Raw genomic sequence first — 18,190 nt, forward strand, 5'->3', positions numbered from 1 at the left:
GACACCACTCAAACTGTTGCGGGAAGGGGGACCCCTTCCAGGGCCCCAAACTGGGCTCTTGTCTAACACTCAGAAATGAATTGTCCAAGGGGACACATATGCAGACAAAGCAAGAGATTTTATTGGGAAAGGCGACCTGAGTGGAGAGCAGTAGGGTAAGGGAACCCAGGAGAACAGCTCTGCCACATGGCTCATAGACTCGGGTTTTATGGTGATGGGATTAGTTTTCGGGTTGTCTTTAGCCAATCATTCAGGCTCGGAATCCTTCCTGGTGGAGCACGCCTTGTTCAACCAAGATGGATGCCAGACAGAAGGATTCTGGGAGGTGGTCAGATGTGTGGTGTCTCCTTTTGACCTTTCCTGAACTCTTCTGGTTGGTGGTGGCTTATTAGTTCCATGTTCCTTACCAGGACCTCCTGGTTAAAACAACTCATGTAAATAGTTACTATGGTGCCTGACCAGGGTGGGCAGCTTCAGTCAGTGTGCTTCCCCTAACAAAACTACTATGGGGATGCATTCAGTAGTGCCCCCATCTAATAATCCAAAATTCCTGTTAGGAAACAAATGAAAAATGAGTGAAAATTCGTTGGCACCAAAACCCCAAATATTATATATTTCCCAAACTCTTTACACAGGCCGGGCACAATGCAGGAACTCAACCAGTCCACTGTGACAGAATTCATCCTGTTGGGCTTTGCCTCGAGCCCCAGGACCGATCCTCTGCTCTTCACCTTCTTTCTAGTCTTCTACCTGCTGATCCTTGTGAGCAACAGCCTCCTCATCACCCTCATCCACCAGGACACATGCCTTCACACGCCCATGTACTTCTTCATCAGTGTCCTCTCCATGCTGGACGTGTGCTACACCACCACGACTGTGCCCCAGATGCTCGTGCATATTCTCAGCAAGAAGAGAGCCATCTCTTTTGCTAGATGTGTGGCCCAGATGTACCTCTTCCTCTTCTTTGGGATCACTGAGTCCTGGCTTTTCTCCATCATGTCAGTGGACAGGTATGTGGCCATCTGCCACCCTCTCCGGTATAAGGTCATCATGAGCCGCTGGGTGTGCCTCCTCATGGTGGGCATCTGTGCAGCCTATGGTGTAGTGGGTGGTCTATCCTATACCTTCTTTGCTATGCGCCTTTCCTACTGTGGCCCTAATGAAATTGACCACTACTTCTGTGAGGTCCCTGCAGTCCTGAAGCTGGCCTGTGCAGACACTTCCCTCAATGATTTGGTGGACTTCATCACCGGCTTCAATGTCATTGTGGTCCCACTCTCCCTGATTGTCCTTGTCTACGTCAACATCTTTGCCACCATCATGAAGATCCGCTCAGCCCAGGGGCGGGTCAAGGCCTTCTCCACCTGTGCCTCCCACATCACCGTGGTCACCATGTTTGCGATTCCATGCATCGTCACGTACATGAGCCCTGGCTCTGACTCCTTGTCAAACAATGGCAAGAAAATGGCCCTTTTCTACAACATTGCCACAGCCTTCCTCAACCCTGTCATCTACAGCCTGAGGAACAAGGATGTGAACAGGGCCTTCCTCAAATTGGTGGGCAGGGGCAGGGCCCCAGAGTGACTCTCTAAAGATGAAGATGTGGGGAGCCATACAATGCAGGGTGCACACTCGCCCTGAAGACTCTTCTACCAGTCTTGAAGAGATGGTCTTCATAAAGCTAACTCTTCAGCCCGGCCCAGTGGGAGAGAACAAGGTGCTTGATCATCAGCATTTTCTCTGGCATTGTAGTCTGAGACAAATATGATTGGGAAGATCCAACACAGTTGTTAAGAGCCTGGACTCTAGTGCCAGAGAGACGAAGATGAGAGACTTGGATTTACCAGTTACTAGGCATGTGAATTCTTGCAACACATTTAACTCCTCAAAGGTTTGTATCTTTCCTCAGAGAGAAATTGCAATGATTAAACGAGATATTACACAAAATGTACAGAGCATGACATAGATAATTTCTTTTGGCAAATGTTAATTTTACTAGCAATGAATTATCAATCCTTAAATGGCAATGATCTTTCTGACCTGTGGAAGTTGCTGGATCCCTAAAGAGAAAAGTGGGGGCGTGGTGAGGAGGGGTGGAAGCTGGTGGTGGGGAAGAATGGAAGAAGAAGAAACTCAGAAACTGTAAAGTGGAGATTCTTAAGGTGCAGAGGGACTTGAGAAAAAAGGAAATTAACCTATATAACCCATCTACAAACTGTGCCAGTTAGAGCATCTGGGGTCAGTTGAAGTTATCTTAGAAAGTTGAAAATTCTCTTTTATGATCACTTTTTTTTCTGTTCTTTTGTAGATTTATACCTCTTGATTTCCCTTTTCTCCTTCTTTCTAATAATGTCCATTTTTGAAAACTATAGCTTCTCTTAGGTAATCTCAAGGAAAAGGGATTCTGTCCCCTTAAGGATGTAGGAAATTAGAGGGGAGGAACGGCTATAATGTATCAATGAAAAAAAGGGAGTTCAGTTCAAAATTAAGTGGGGAGGTTTTTGCTCAGCTCCCATTTTTTTTAAGAGATTTTCTCTGGAAATATGTTTATTTTTCATAGAATGTTTACAAACATGATTGCTTTGTCCCCCAGGCTTCACCAGTCTGGGCATCACCCGTATTTACTGACTACTTGCTGTCACAGGAACTTTACCAACCAACAAAGCAATTCCCATGTGGTTCTAGAAACATGTCCCATAAACTAACATGCAGACCCTTTGGGTTCTGTTTTCCTAGCTTCTTGCTGATGTACACTGCCTATGAAACACTTTACAGAAAAAAATCAGCTAGGCTGGCCAAAAAATATAATATGAATGTCCGTCCCTTCCATGAGAGGCCAGGTTCCATGCCAAGGGTGCAAGTTCACAATGTCCCTAAAGATATTACTTAACCCTGCTGTCCAGGAGCCAGAGTACTGCATAAATAATAAAGCAGAATTATGGGAAAATAACCAGACAGGGCATAAAGCTCAAAATATTTACAGACATGTGAAGAAAAGCATTAACACAGAGGGCTCTAACAAACTGGTAAAAAAAAAAATACAGATGCTCAGGAAAATTGGAAACAGATATGAACACATTATTTAAAAGATACCCAAGTAACAATAAACATATGGGAAAATCACACCACTATAGGCACCAAAGAAATGCAAATTAAAATACCAATGAGATACCACTTTTTCACCTTTACAAACTGGAAGAATTTTTAAACAATAGCCAGAGGTGGCCAGAAAACAATAAAACACTGATTTTTATACATTGCTAATTGGCGTATGAGCTTCCCTGATAGCTCAGTTGGTAAAGAATCCGCCTGCAGTGCAGGAGACCTGGGTTTGAATCTGGATTGGGAAGATCCCCTGGAGAAGGGAAAGGCTACCCACTTCAGTGTTCTGGTCTGGAGAACTCCATGGACTGTACAGTCCATGGGGTCGCAAAGAGTCAGACATGACTGAGTGACTTCCACTTCACTTAAATAGGGCTTCCCAGGTGGCACAGTGGTATAGAATCTGCCTGCCAATGCGCAAGCGCAGAGACACAAGTTCAATCCCTGCTTGGGGAAAATCCCCTGGAGAAGGAAATGGCAACCCACTCCACTATTCTTGCCTGGAAAATACCATGGACAGAGGAGCCTGGTGGACTGCGGTCCATGCAGTCACAAAGAGTCAGAGACAACTGAGCGACTAACATAACACAATGGGAGTACAGGTTGACCTAAAAAGCATATGCATGTTTCACACAACCATGCGATAGTAGTTAGCTGAGTCCCTGATTGTATGGCAGCCAGGACTTTCCCAAGGCCCAGTCTGCGGCCAGAGCATTGCAGGGAAGAAAAAAAAAGTTTATTTCTATGCAGTCAGCCATGATTATAGTCTAAGTTCAACTCAGTTTGAATGTGAGGTCAAACAAAAAGTCAACTGACTGCTGAAAAATCAGTAAATTAGATTTCAACTCAATCCCAGATATACTCATACTCACCAGAAGGCTACCAAATGGAGTCGTGGGAACAGTCATTCACTCTGAACTCGCTCAAGAAGTCTGCAGAGATGAGGCCCACAGAGCCCAGGAGACCTACCTGGATGACCTCTAACACTGTCTCCAGCTCTGAGGGTCAGGATTACTAGAGATTTGCAGAGCAGGAGCACCAGGCACATCACCCCTTCCTCCATTACTTTCCTCTTACAGAGAGTCCTCACCTGTTCCCAGAGTGGTACCTATCAAAACTGGTTGCAGTTATAGATTCCTCTGTGTCTCTAATGGGATGCATAATTGTCTCCTGGCTACTAGCAGGTGATGGGTGCCGGGGTCCAGCCGCGGTGGATCCAGGGTGATTCGAAGGTGGGGCGACGGAGTCGGCGTCTTTGGAAAAATACATATTTAATCACAGATATAGAGAGATTAGAAACGGATAGTGTAGTAGGAAGATTAGTGGAGGAAAGAGGCTGAATAACTTGGATTACGTGGAATAGCATCCATGCTCCAGATGGGAATTCAGCCAGAAAAACGGGAGCAAGAAAGAAGCGACATGGGGGAATCAGTCTTTCCGGAAACTGATCCGATTTCTTTATTTTGGGGTTTGCTTATATACCTTTTGTTACACATAGGGATGAATACAGAGTCACGTGGGGGTCAGCAGCCCTGACCTTTAAAATCAGGTGCTTCACGTAATTGTATAAAAATGGTCTTAGGGATATTACATCATCTTCTGGCCATGAGTGAGACCTGCTGACATTTTATGATCCTTTCTTTCTGATAACCAAAAAACTTATTTCTTCCAAGGGTGTTTTTTCTTAAACCAGGCACCACCCTCCAAATAAAGTTACATTCCTATAGGGTGAGGGTGTAGTGAGTTACAATCAAGAAAGGAATTTATTTAACCCAAGGTTAACATGATTAATCTTAAAGGTTAATACTTATTTCTCCTATATGCTTAAAGGTTAATACTTATTTCTCTTATATGTTAGTTATATTCATTATAAGGGTAGGGAACATGGAGATTTAGCAGCAAACATAAGCCCAACAAATGAAAATCCTTTCACCAATGCTCCCCTTAAGATCTATTTAGTCTTAAGATATGATAAAGTTACATTCTTACATAGCAAGGACACAGTGATTTATAACAAAGTACAGTGATCTATTACAAAAGAGAAAATCCATTAACTCAAAAAGTCTAGTATTGCTAACATAAAAAACTACTATATTTCCTTTTCTATAGTCCAAATGTATTGATTAATATATTCCCAGGTGCCTAAGGATATGGAGGCCTGGCGGCAATCATTGACTCAACAAGAAGAAAAAGTCCTATGCTAATTAAGACTCTCAAAATACTCCAAAACTCTCTGTGCTGTTTACGGTTGAGAGGTAGTAAACAATCATGTGGCAGGAGTATAGATAATCCTGTCACACAAGCTAGTCTGTCAGCAGAGAGGTTTGACCTGAGACATCCTTGTCCCACCCAGAGCAGGGAATTAGCAGCAATTATTGACACAACAAATGAAGAACCCTTCACCAATATAATTCCTAACCAACCCATCATACTAATAATTTCTAACTCCCCAAAAGAATTTGCCTTTAGTAAGTCTAAAACATCTCATGCCTCTCAGGTTGGGAGGCTGTAAACAATCACATGTGGCTGGACGAACCTATACAGGTGGGCTAGATAACCTTCAGAGGAGTCCGTAAGCTGAAACACTGTTGTCACGCCCAAGAATTTTTATTGCCTTGAAGCTGCACGTTTACTCCTTCTCTGAGAGAAATGGTTATGGGGGAGAGCCCCCCGTAGTCAGAGGTGTAGGTGAGAGCATAAAACAGACTCTGGTTTGGGGGTTAGATGCTCAGGAACAGGGGGTTTCCTGAGGCTTGATCACGCCTTTGCATATGCCAAGCCTCCTTCCTCATGACCTTTGCTATGGGCGGAGTTCCTCACGCTGGCCCCCGGCAATGGGAGTGGTGATCACAGAAAGTGCTAGGTTCTGCTTCTGATGAACAGAACAGATGCTGTCCCCACATTAAAGTGTCACTGGTACTGAGTAAGTAGTATCTGATAGCCAGGCACCAGTGACCTGCAAGGACCAGCTCCCAATTAGCTCCTCTAGTTCAGAGTCCTGGAGAAGGCAATGGCAACCCCCTCCAGTACTCTTGCCTGGAGAATCCCATGGACAGAGGAGCCTGGTGGGCTGCAGTCCATGAGGTCACGAAGAGTTGGACACAACTGAGCGACTTCACTTTCACTTTTCACTTCCATGCATTGGAGAAGGAAATGGCAACCCACTCCAGTATTCTTCCCTGGGGAATCCGAGGAATGGCGGAGCCTGGTGGGCTGCCGTCTATGGGGTCGCATAGAGTCAGACACGACTGAGGCGACTTAGCAGCAGCAGCAGCAGCAGTTCAGAGTCCAAGAAGCTTTGCAAGATCAGAAGTACTACCATTTTGGTTAAATTCAGGTGGTCCAAGGTTTGCACCAGACAGAAGAGTGGCTGCTACAAGGCCATGCCAAGCAGGCTAGCCCTGCATAGGCTTACTATATGTAACAGTCAGTGTTCCCTTAAAAAGATAGCCACTGCACATGCTATGGGTAAAAAAAGAAAAATCTACTTTAAGAATTAGACCTTACACAATTGTCCCAAGCACTGGGGAAGTAAAGACCTGGAAGGGGCATTGGAGGATCAGAGTAAAATCACTATTCATTCATCATGAATCACTGGGCAAAGGTAGAGAAGTCAGAGCTTACAGGAAGATCTGAGAAGCCCCAGATCCAGTCATTTAACAGGCCATAACAGGGGAACATTTAAAAAGCTCGTTGGGAACCTGTTGCCTTTGAGAGTACGCAGTCAAGTTCTCAATTTGATTTAATCATTTCTTCAGTTCAGTTCAGTTCAGTTCATTTTAGTCACTCCAGTCATGCCAACTCTTTGCAACCCCATGAATTGCAGCACGCCAGGCCTCCAAGTCCATTACTAACTCCTGGAGTTTATCCAAACTCATGTCTATCGAATCGGTGATGCCATCCAGCCATCTCATCCTCTGTCATCCCCTTCTTCTCCTGCCCCCAATCCCTCCCAGCATCAGGGTCTTTTCCAATGAGTCAACTCTTCACATGAGGTGACCAAAGCATTGGAGTTTCAGCTTCAGCATCAGTCCTTCCAATGACCACTCAGGACTGATCTCCTTTACGATAGACTGGTTGGATCTCCTTGCAGTCCAAGGGACTCTCAAGAGTCTTCTCCAACACCACAGTTCAAAAGCATCAATTCTTTGGCACTCAGCTTTCTTTATAGTCCAACTCTCACGTCCATTCGTGACCACTGGAAAAACCATAGCCTTGACTAGATGGACCTTTGTTGGCAAAATAATGTCTCTGCTTTTGAATATGCTATCTAGGTTGGTCATAACTTTCCTTCCAAGGAGTAAGTGTCTTTTAATTTCATGGCTGCAATCACCATCTGAAGTGATTTTGGAGCCCAAAAAATAAAGTTTGACACTGTTTCCACTGTTTACCCATCTGTTTCCCATGAAGTGATGGGACCAGATGCCATGATCTTCATTTTCTGAATGTTGAGCTTTAAGCCAACTTTTTCACTCTCTTCTTTCACTTTCAAGAGGCTATTTAGTTCCTCTTCACTTTCTGCCATAAGGGTGGTGTCATCTGCTATCTGAGGTTGTTGATATTTCTCCTGGCAATCTTGATTCCAGCTTGTGTTTCTTCCAGCCCAGTGTCTCTCATGATGTACTCTGCGTATAAGTTAAATAAGCAGGGTGACTATATACAGCCTTGACGTACTCCTTTTCCTATTTGGAACCAGTCTGTTGTTCCGTGTCCAGTTCTAACTGTTGCTTCCTCACCTATATATAGGTTTCTCAAGAGGCAGGTCAAGTGGTCTTGTATTCCCATCTCTTTCAGAATTTTCCACAGTTTATTGTGATCCACACAGTCAAGGCTTTGGCAGTCAATAAAGCAGAAATAGATGTTTTTCTGGAACTCTCTTGCTTATTCCATGATCCATCGGATGTTGGCAATTTGATCTCTGGTTCTTCTGCCTTTTCTAAAACCAGCTTGAACATCTGGAAGTTCATGGTTCATGTATTCCTGAAGCCTTGCTTGAATCCTTTTAATCATTTCTTAAAAGTGCCTATATCCAAACATGGTTACATTCTGAGATACTGAGTGGCTAGGCCTGCAACATGTGAAATTGGAGCAGTAGGGAGCAGACACAGTTCAGTCCAAAACACAGAGAAAGACAGTAATTCCTGAAAAAAAGGAGGTATGCAGAAGAGATTTTTGGCCAAGAGTACCACAAGTAAGTGGCCACAAGCAAGTGGAAACCAAGCAGAGAGCAGCAATCCCTATACTGGGTGAAACAGAGATCAGAACTGTGCACTGTTGAGACAGTGAGGAATTTGTGAAACACAGGTTTGAGAGAAGAAGAAACTTTACAGAAAAGGGACTCCAGAAATTTACATAGAGGCCTCCTTCAGCCATTAGCCAGTCACTGACATACATACACACAGGGTGAAATGAGACATGGAAGAAACAACTACTTGGGTCTGTGAAGTGAATGAAAATTCAGGTGCTTGTACCATGCAGGGAGACACTGAACTTGTCATCCAAAGTGGAGATAACTCACTATATACTCCAGGCTCCCAAAATAACTCTATCTCAGGAGTAGAGCTATTCAGTCCTTGTTACTCCTGATTTACTGTGAGAGCCAAAAGCAAAGTCTCAATAGGGTCCAACTGATATGACAATAAGTTAGCGCTCTGTCAGATATACTTCAACATTTTTTGAAGGGAAACAACAAAATGTAGACTATCAACTCTGTAGCATCTTTTAAGTGGAAATAATGCCCTATTAAAAATCAAATTTTACTAGACATATAAAGAAGCAGGAGAAAGTAACTCAGAATCAGAGAAAAAACAGTCAAAAGAAACACACAGAAATGATGTGGACATTGAAATTAACAGAAAAACTTTAAAACAGCTTGTCTAATAAACACACTAAAGAATTGTTAAAGGAAAATATGGACATAGTGAGTGGATAGATGGGGGATCACAACAGAAAACAGAAATAAATAAACATGAAGAAAGAATAGTCTTTGACGGGAGGAGATCAAGATGACGAAGTAAGAGGGTATGGAGTTCACATATCAGGTGGTTGGGGATTTGCTGGGTCAGGCAGAAAGACTGGGGAAACCTGGGCTTTGCTCATGAGGAGTGCTTGCCCCTCAGGCTTGCCCCTGAAACAAGACAGAGAGAAGTCTGCTTAAGTAAGTGTCTGCTGGGTTTCCCAAGGCAGCCTCACAATGCCCCATTTGGAGCCAAGGGAAACCCGGCCCCACTCAGTCCAGGCCACAAGCAGCAATGGATCTGGGGTGGCCAGGACTGAGAAGAGGACTAGATCTTGAGATGCAAAGATGACCCAGTCCTGCAGCTGAGCCTTAACGGGGTGATGGTGGCCCTTATTGGAGCTTACTCAAGCAGCACCTCAGAAGCAGCCCAGTTGCTGCCTGATTTTCTAATAGAGACCAAATGGAGATTTGAACCCAGATTGGGATTCAGTGAGGCAACAACACTTAACAGTTGACACAGCACTGCCTGTCACATTAGACAAACCTCCTTACTTGTTTACCTGTTTAAGAAGGTGCAGTCCCCTCTTGAACAGTAAATCTCTGCTTGAAATCCCAAGAATGTCATATTCATGAAGCCCACTCTCTTTAAGGGAGGAAGGAAATTGCCACCACACAGGCAGCATCTCCTCCCACTAGCTAGAGAAATGTGTGGCCTGGCAGGGGTCCTCCACTGTGGATGTGGGCCGCCAGGCTCCTGTCCCTACCACAGGATGTCTGGGTGTCACACCAGAGATCAGGGCTGGCCCTTAATATTGCTCACTTTTTGCTGTCAGAAGACACGTACCACTGACTGAGCCCCTTCTGTGTACCATAACCTGAGCTAAGCGTCTTACAGGTACCTTTTTAACACTCATAGCACTGCTTTCCATTCTAAATAGGATGAAAATGAAGCTCAGAGAGGGAAAGTGATTTGCACAAGGCCGTACGGCTGGGAAGGAGTGGAGTCAGCATTCAGCCACCAGGTTGTCCGGTTGTCTAGTCTTTTGTTTTCTGTGTTGCAAAAGAAAGAGAGGCATTGTATTTTCTGGGGCTTCAGAACCATATCCAGAGAAGGGAACAAATTATCAAGAGACAAAATATATCAAGATCTACGACTGTATCTTGAATATTATAAATAATACTGCTATAAAAAATTGGTTTCATGTATCTTTCAGAATTAGTACTTTTATCTTCTTCGTATATAGTCTGAAGTCAGAGAGTGTAGTATCTCCAGTTTTGGTCTTTTTCTCAATATTCCTTTGGCAATTCAGAAATTTTTGTGACTCCATATAAAATTTTTGATTCTTTATTTCAATTAAAACTTTTTAAAATGTATGAGTATATTACACAATATCTACTGCATGTTCCATGGGCAGGGCTGCCCCATATCAGGTATCTACCAGGTCCATGGCCTTCTAATCTCGGAAACCATACAATGTCCAAATTCAGACACATTTTGAGAGTGAAAGGGAGGGTTTTAACTAATTATAGGAATTAATTGATCTATAATAGGCAGAAACCATAACTGTCTCATGAAAACTAGGGTATGCGATCACCCTATCCAATCCCACCCTTGGCTAGCCTACTCTCTCCCCATAGCTGGGAACAAGCACTATCGTTGATATTTTTAGGCCTAAAATTCATCTTATGTGGATAAATGTGCCATTTCTCTGGGGACCTAAGCATTCTGGCCTATTACTCTGAGATAACATCCAGGCATGCTCAGCTGCTGGTTTGTCCAACTTCCTGTTCCAGTTATATGGATGACTTTTTGGTCTTTGCCTTGGGGACCTGTTTTAAGATGACATGCTCTTTCTAGAATCCCAGGACTCATCCAGTTCTGTGCTCAGTTCCCATGCAGTGGCTCAGGCCATCCTCCTACAGACAGATACCCTTTTACCACTAAGTGTCACTTGACCTGGATTCATCACCGACCTCTACCAAGGTAAAAATATTCCGCATTGGCCTTAAGTCCCCCAGTGCCCAAGCTGTACTTCACCTTGCCCTGAATTTCACCTTCATCACCACACCCTCCAGAATTTGAATTTTACCTTGAAAGACTAGATCATCTCTCACAGTTGGTCATTGCCTCCCACCCACGAAACAGGCTCCTTTCCAGCGAGGCTGCACTCAGCCACCAGTCTGTCTGGCTGTCTGGTCTTTTGCCGTCTGTGTTGCACAAGAAAGAGTGGCATCATGTGTAAAATAGATAACTGCAGCAGTTAACGAAGCCAACCTAGCCTGATGCTTTTCTCTCCTAGAATACCAATAGGATCCAAGAGCGTACGTTGCTGGGGAGCAACCTTCCAGTGGGTCCAAGGAAGACTGTGCCTCTGTCCTGGCCTCTGACCACCTGGTTCCTACACCCGGCCTTGCAGACACTCTATCATCTGACTATACATACCCTGTAAATCAGTATTGCAACAGAGATGCCACAGAAGATCCAGGTTCAAATTCCTACTACACAATTTATTTGCTATGTATGAATAAGTCATTTAATTCTCTTAAACTCTCTGTGTCTGCTGACAAATCAAGTGACTTACCTACCTTGTCCTGAGGATTAATTACATTATGTATAGCACCCAGTGTAGCATCTGATAAGAGTAAATGTTCACATAAAAAGCTGCTCAACATCCCTAATAATCAGAGAAAGGCAAATCAAAATTACAGTGGGGTATTACCTCACACCAGTCAGAATGGCCACCATCAAAAAAATCTACAAACAATAAATGCTGGATAGGATGTGGAGAAAGGGAACCCTCCTACACTGTTGTTGGGAATATAAACTGATACAGCCATTACAGAAAACAGTATGGAGATTCCTTAAAATACTAGGAATAAATCTATCATATGACTCAGCAATCCCACTACTGGGCACATACCCTGAGAAGGCCACAATTCTAAAAGATACAGGTACCCCAAAGCTAATTGCAACACTATACAATAGCCAGGACACGGAAGCAACCTAGATGTCCATCTACAAATGAGTGGGTAAAGAAGCTGTGGTACATACATACAATGGAATATTACTCGGCCATAAAAAAGAATGAATGTGAGTCAGTTCTAGTGAGGTAGATGAAACTAGAGCCTGTTATACAGAGTGAAATAAGTCAGAAGTAGAAAAATAAGTATTGTATATTAACACATATATATGGAACATGGAAAAATGGTATTGTTGAACCTATACGCAGGTAAGGAAGGGAGACACAGACGTAGAGAATGGAGTTGTGGGCACAGTGAGGGAAGGAGAGAGTGGGGCAAATGGAGAAAGTAGCATCAATATATTTAAATGATCATGTGTAAAATAGATAACTGGTGAGAAGTTGCTCATCAGGTATCTATCTATAGCACAAGGAGCCCAGCCTGGCAATTTGATGACCAAGGGGTGGGACACAGGGAGGGGAAGGAGGTTCAGTATGCATAATTATGGCTAATTCATGTTGTTGTATGGCAAAAACCGACACAACATTACAAAGCAATTTTCCTCCAATTAAAAACTTTAAAAAGAGGAAGTGTTCAATAACATGTGGTTGTTGCTATAGTAACAGATTTAGTAGCATTGATACCACAATTAGGTATGTGGTCTTTGAAAACAGTGCTGTTGTTGTTCAGTTGCTAACGCGTGCCTGACCCTTCGTAATGACATGGACTGTAGCCCACCAGTCTCCTCTGTTCATGGGATTCCCCAGGCAAATATACTGAAGTGGTTGCCATTTGCTTCTCCAGGGGATCTTCTCGGCCCAGGGATCAAATCCATATCTCCTGCATTGGCAGGTGGGTTCTTTACCACTGAGCCACCAGGGAAACCCCTGGATAGTTATGAGGGTTCTAATAGGTATTAGCAGCATTTATATTACCTATATCCAAGCCTAAGTTTTATCTCTGCTCCATAAGTGGCCTTGGATAAGATCAATAAGCACATAAAAGGCAAATGAAAGTGCTTTGGAAGGGAACAAAGCACACTGTATTAGTGACTGTATTGTCACTGCGTCACACAGAGATGCAGCCACTCAGCTGTAAGACTCCTCCCTCCACTAAGCCTCAGTGGGAAGGAATTTCAGTCCCTACATAGGGACTTGTTCCATTTACGCTGCATGTGGCTCAGGAACTGCTAAAGAACCTGCAGTGCAGTGGTGGTTCAAGAAGTCTTGCAGAGGAGACGAGAGCCTTGAAGATGAGGAGCGTGGGGCCAAGCATCAGAAGTTGACAACGACCAATTGAGAGAATCATCTAAGCTGATCCTCTTACAACTACCTGAGAAGTTGCCGAAGAACTCAGCATCAACCATGCTATGGTTGTTTGGCCTTTGAAGCAAATTGGAAAGGTGAAAAAGCTCGATAAGTGGATGCCTTATGAGGGGACCGCATATCAAAAATACCATTGTTTTGAAGTGTCGTCTTCTCTGTTCTATGCGATGACAAAGAACCATTTCTCCATTGGATTGTGGTGTGTAATGAAAAGCAGATTTTATATGATAAACAGTGACAACCAACTCAGAGGCTGGCCTGAGAAGAAGCTCCAAAGCACTTTTCAAAGCCAAACTTTTACCAAAAAAAAGGTAATGGTCACTGTTTGGTGGTCTGCTATTGGTCTGATTCACTACAGCTTTCTAATCTCAGCAAAACCACTGTATCTGAGAAGTAAGCTCAGCAAATCAATGAGATGCACTGAAAACTACACCACCAGCAGCTAGCACTGGTTAACAGAAAGGGCCCGATTCTTCTCCACGACAATGCTCAACAGCACATAGCACAACCAATGCTTCAAAAGTTGAACAAATTGGGCTATGAAGTTTTGCCTCATCTGCCATATTCACCTGGCTTCTTGCCAAATGACTATCACTTCTTCAAGCATCTCGATAACTTTTTGCACAGAAACCATTTCCACAACCAGCAGGAGACAGAAAATGCTTTCCAGGAGTTCGTTGAATCCCAAGGCATGGATTTTTATGCTACAGGAATCAGCAAACTTATTTCTCATTGGCAAAAATGTGTTGATTGTAGTTGTTCATATTTTGATTAATAAAGATATGTTTGAGCTTAGTTACAGTCATTTAAATATCACAGTCCAAAACTGCAATTACTTTTGTACCAGCCTCCAGAGCTGTGAGAAAATAAATTTGTCTTGTTTAAACCACTCATTCTATGGTATTTTGTTATGGCAACCCTGGTAAACTAATACATACTGTCTGTTGTCCAATGCCTAAAAAGCATTGCTTCATAAATTTTCTTCTACTATATAGTTTTTTCTTTTAAATAATGGAAGGTAGTTCTACTACATGTTACTCAATCATGTCCAGAAACAAAAGTCCCTCCCCATATTCGAAATTTGAAAACTACTTCCAATAATTCCTGAATAAAAGAGGAAATCATAATGAAAAACATAGAATAAAGATGTTTTGCCATAAAGGCGGCTGGATTGTGGTATTGTCAGCTTGGGTCACACTTCCTCCCACAATTGTGTAAGTTTCAGTTTCTAGAATACACACATTATTCCTAAAATAATCCTTAACTGGTAAAGGTGGGTCCTGTTTTCCAGAATACTCTTCTTTGTGTGTTTTGGGATTTGGCCCGAAGAAGTGAAGTAGCAGTTCTTAATGTTGGAATGAAAGTCTTCATGATCAGATAAAGTGATGGCTAGATGCTGAGGAACATTGGATCTTAGTTTGTCCTTGTTTTTCTTGGTAAGCATATTTTACCAAAAGCTGGCCCTGGGACCAACAGTAATCCCTGGACCTCAAATGAATGCTTGGCTATGGGCACTCAAAGGCAATGGGTTTCCAGAACCCTCTTTAAGACCTCTGTTATGATCTGTTAAGTGACTGGATCTGGAGCTTCTCAGATCTTCTTACAAGCTTTGACTTGCCTAACATTACCAGCGGTTCAAGATGAATGGGTAATGATTTTATTCTGATCCTCCAATGACCCTTCTAGTTCATCTCCAGTGACACTTCCCCAGTTCTTGGCACAGTTGTGTAAGGTCTAATTCCTAACATAAGCTCTTTATCCATAGCATGTCCAGAAGTTATCTTTCTTGAGTGAACCTGACTGCTACATATAGGAAACTTGTGCAGGACTAGCCTGCCTGACATGGCCTTGTAGCAGCCACCTCTTCTGCCTGTCAGAAACCACAAACCAGGTGAATTTAACCAAAATGGTAGTACCTCTAATCTGGTAAATCTCCTTGAACTGTGAAGTAGAGGAGCTAACTGGGGGCTGAGCCCTGCAGGTTATTGGAGCCTGCCCACAAGATACTACTTACTCAATGCCAGTGGCACTTTAATATGGAAAGAGCATCCTTTGTGTTCATCAGAAGCAGAACTTAGCGCTTCTGTGAGCACCACTCCCATCAACTGCTAGCAGCCATAAGATCCTTTAAGACATAGGAGAATCTATAACTACAACCAATTTTTTTTTTTTACCACATGGCGTGGTCTGTGCGATCTTAGTTCCCCAACTAGGAATTGAACCCATGACCCCTATAGTAGAAGGGCAGATTCTTGACCACCAGGGAATTCCCTCACCAAACTGCAACCAATTCTGACAGATACTGTGCTGGGAATGTTTGAGGACTCCCTGTAAGAGGAAAACAATTGAGGAAGAGGTGATGTGCCTGGCACTCCTGTTTTGCAAATCTAGTAATCTGGTAAACTCCAATGCTTTGGCCACCTGATGCGAAGAACTGACTCATTGGAAAAGACCCTCATGCTGGGAAAGATTGAAGGCAGGAGGAGAAGGGGACAACAGAGGATGAGATGATTGGAGGCATCACTGACTTGATGGACATGAGTCTGAGCAAGGTCCGGGGGTTGGTGAAGGACAGGGAAGCCTGGCGTGCTGCAGTCCATGGGGTCACAAAGTCAGACACAACTGAGCTACTGAAATGAAATGAACTGAACTGAATAATCATGACCCTCAGAGCTGGATACAGTGTCAGAGGTCATCTAGGTAGGTCACCTCGTACCTGTGGGCCTCACTTCTGCAGCCTTCTAGACCAGGCTCAGAGTGAATGACTGCTTCCAATACTCCATTTGGTAACCTGTTGCTGAGCATGAGAACATCTGAGATTGAGAAGAAATCTGCTTTGCTGGTTTTTCTGCTTTCAATTAACTTACTTTCTGTTCTACCACACATTCAAATTGAGCTAAAACCTAAACTATTAATGTGGCTGACTGCATATAAATAAACGTTTTATTTTCTACAAAAGTTCTGGCCACAGACTGGGTTTTAGGAAAGTCCTGGCTGCCATACAATTAGAATTTAGACTAATTACTATAACTTGGTTGTGCAAAATATGAATATGCTTTCTAGGTCAATCTGTACTCCCATGGGTAGTGTATGAAAATCCATGTTTTATTGTATTCTATCCACTTCCGTATTTTGGCCTGGAGAATGCCATGGACTGTATAGTCCATGGGATTGCAAAGAGTTGGATACAACTGAGCAACTTTCATTTTATTTTCACTTTCAGCCACCTCTGACTCTGTTTAAGCACTCTGCCAGTTTCAAAAGGTGAAAACGTAGTATCTCATTGATATTTTAATTTTCATTTCTTAGATCCCTACTGTGCTTGATTTTCCCATGTGTCTATTGATTATTTGGATTTTGTTTTTAAGAACTGTTCACACCCGTTGCTAGTTTTTCTGAGTGTTTGTATTTTTTCTTACCACTTTGCAAGTGTCCTTTGTGTGTTATTGCTTTTATTCACGTCTGTAAATATGTTGCAATTATGTGTCCTGTGTTGTTGTTTGCCTTTAATTCTGCTTCATTATTTATGCAACACTCTGACTTCTGGGTGGTGGGGTTGGTAATACCTGTGGGGATATTGTGAACCTGCACTCTCGGCATGGGCCATGGCCTCTCCGGAAGCAAACAGACACTCGTGCCATATTTTTTGGCCAGCATAGTTAATTTTTTTCCCCGAAGGATTTCATAGGCAGTGTACATCAACACAGGGCTCAGAAAGAAGAATTCAAAGGGGCTACAAGTTAGTTTATGGGACATCCCTCTAGAACCTCATGGGAGCTTTGTTGTGTGCTGAAGTTTGGGTGGTAGCCAGCAGGCAGTGAATATGGGTGATGCCCAGTAACATGATCTTTGTAGGTTGGTGAAGTGTGGGAAGAAACAACTCATGTTTGTGAAGATTCTCTGAGAAATAAACAGTTCCCAGGGAAGTCATTTCAAACAAGAAGGAACAAAACAAAAATTCCCCACTGCAATTGTAACCTCTCTCAGATCTCCCAACATTTTGCATCTGGGGGTCACATTATATTCACCTCCTAACTCTAGTTTCCCTCATCCTTAGAGTCCCTTTCTCTTGGGATTACCCAAGAGAGGCTATAGTTTTCAAAAATGCATGTTATTAGAAACAAGGAAATCTAGAGAACAGAAAAACATCGTCATACAAAATAATTTTTCCCCTTCTAAGAGAAATCCAATTGACCCCCAGAGGCTCTAACTGACTGAGTTTTTAGATGGGTTATATAGGTTCATTTCCTCCTTCTCAAGTCTCTTCCGCACCTTAAGAATCTCCACTTGACAGTTTCTGAGTTTATCCTTCTTCCACTCTCTGCCTACAAGACCCTTTTTGTTCCCATTCTCTCTGGAGATCCAGTCACTTCCAAAGACCAGAAGATCACTGCTGTTTAAGGACTGATAATTCAACCCTGAGTCAAAAGTCTTGAAAATTGAAACTAATGTTTGCAGGCTCTGTACTAAGTACCTTTGTTGTATCGATATTATCTCATTTAATTATTACAACTTCCCTATGAAGAAGAGATACAAACCTTAAAGTAGCTGAAAGAGCTGTAAGAATTCACATGCCTAGTGACTGGTAAAGCCAACTCTCTCATCCTGGTCTGCCTGGCACTAGAGCCCAGGCTCTTGAACGCTGTGTTGGATCTTCCCAATTATCTTTGTCCCAAACCACACCACCACAGACAATGCTGATTGCCAAGCACCCCGTTTCCCACTGAGGCAGAGTGAAGCATTAGCTTTATGGAGACCATTACTTCAGGACTTAAGGAAGAGACTTTGGTGTGAGTGCAAGTCCTGAATTGTACGTCTCCCCATATCTTTAATCTTTAAAGCA

At 43.1% G+C, this 18,190-nt stretch overlaps 1 protein-coding gene across 1 annotated transcript; it reads left to right on the forward strand.

Moving 5' to 3' along the window:
* Positions 1-645: 645 nt before the first annotated feature.
* LOC138428959 (olfactory receptor 2D2-like) lies at positions 646-1,584 on the forward strand. The gene has a single exon (XM_069569941.1). The coding sequence runs from the start codon at positions 646-648 to the stop codon at positions 1,582-1,584; it is 939 nt and encodes a 312-aa protein (XP_069426042.1).
* The last annotated feature ends 16,606 nt before the right edge of the window (positions 1,585-18,190 follow it).

Source organism: Ovis canadensis, chromosome 1, assembly GCF_042477335.2.
Source record: "Ovis canadensis isolate MfBH-ARS-UI-01 breed Bighorn chromosome 1, ARS-UI_OviCan_v2, whole genome shotgun sequence".
NCBI lineage: Eukaryota > Metazoa > Chordata > Mammalia > Artiodactyla > Bovidae > Ovis > Ovis canadensis.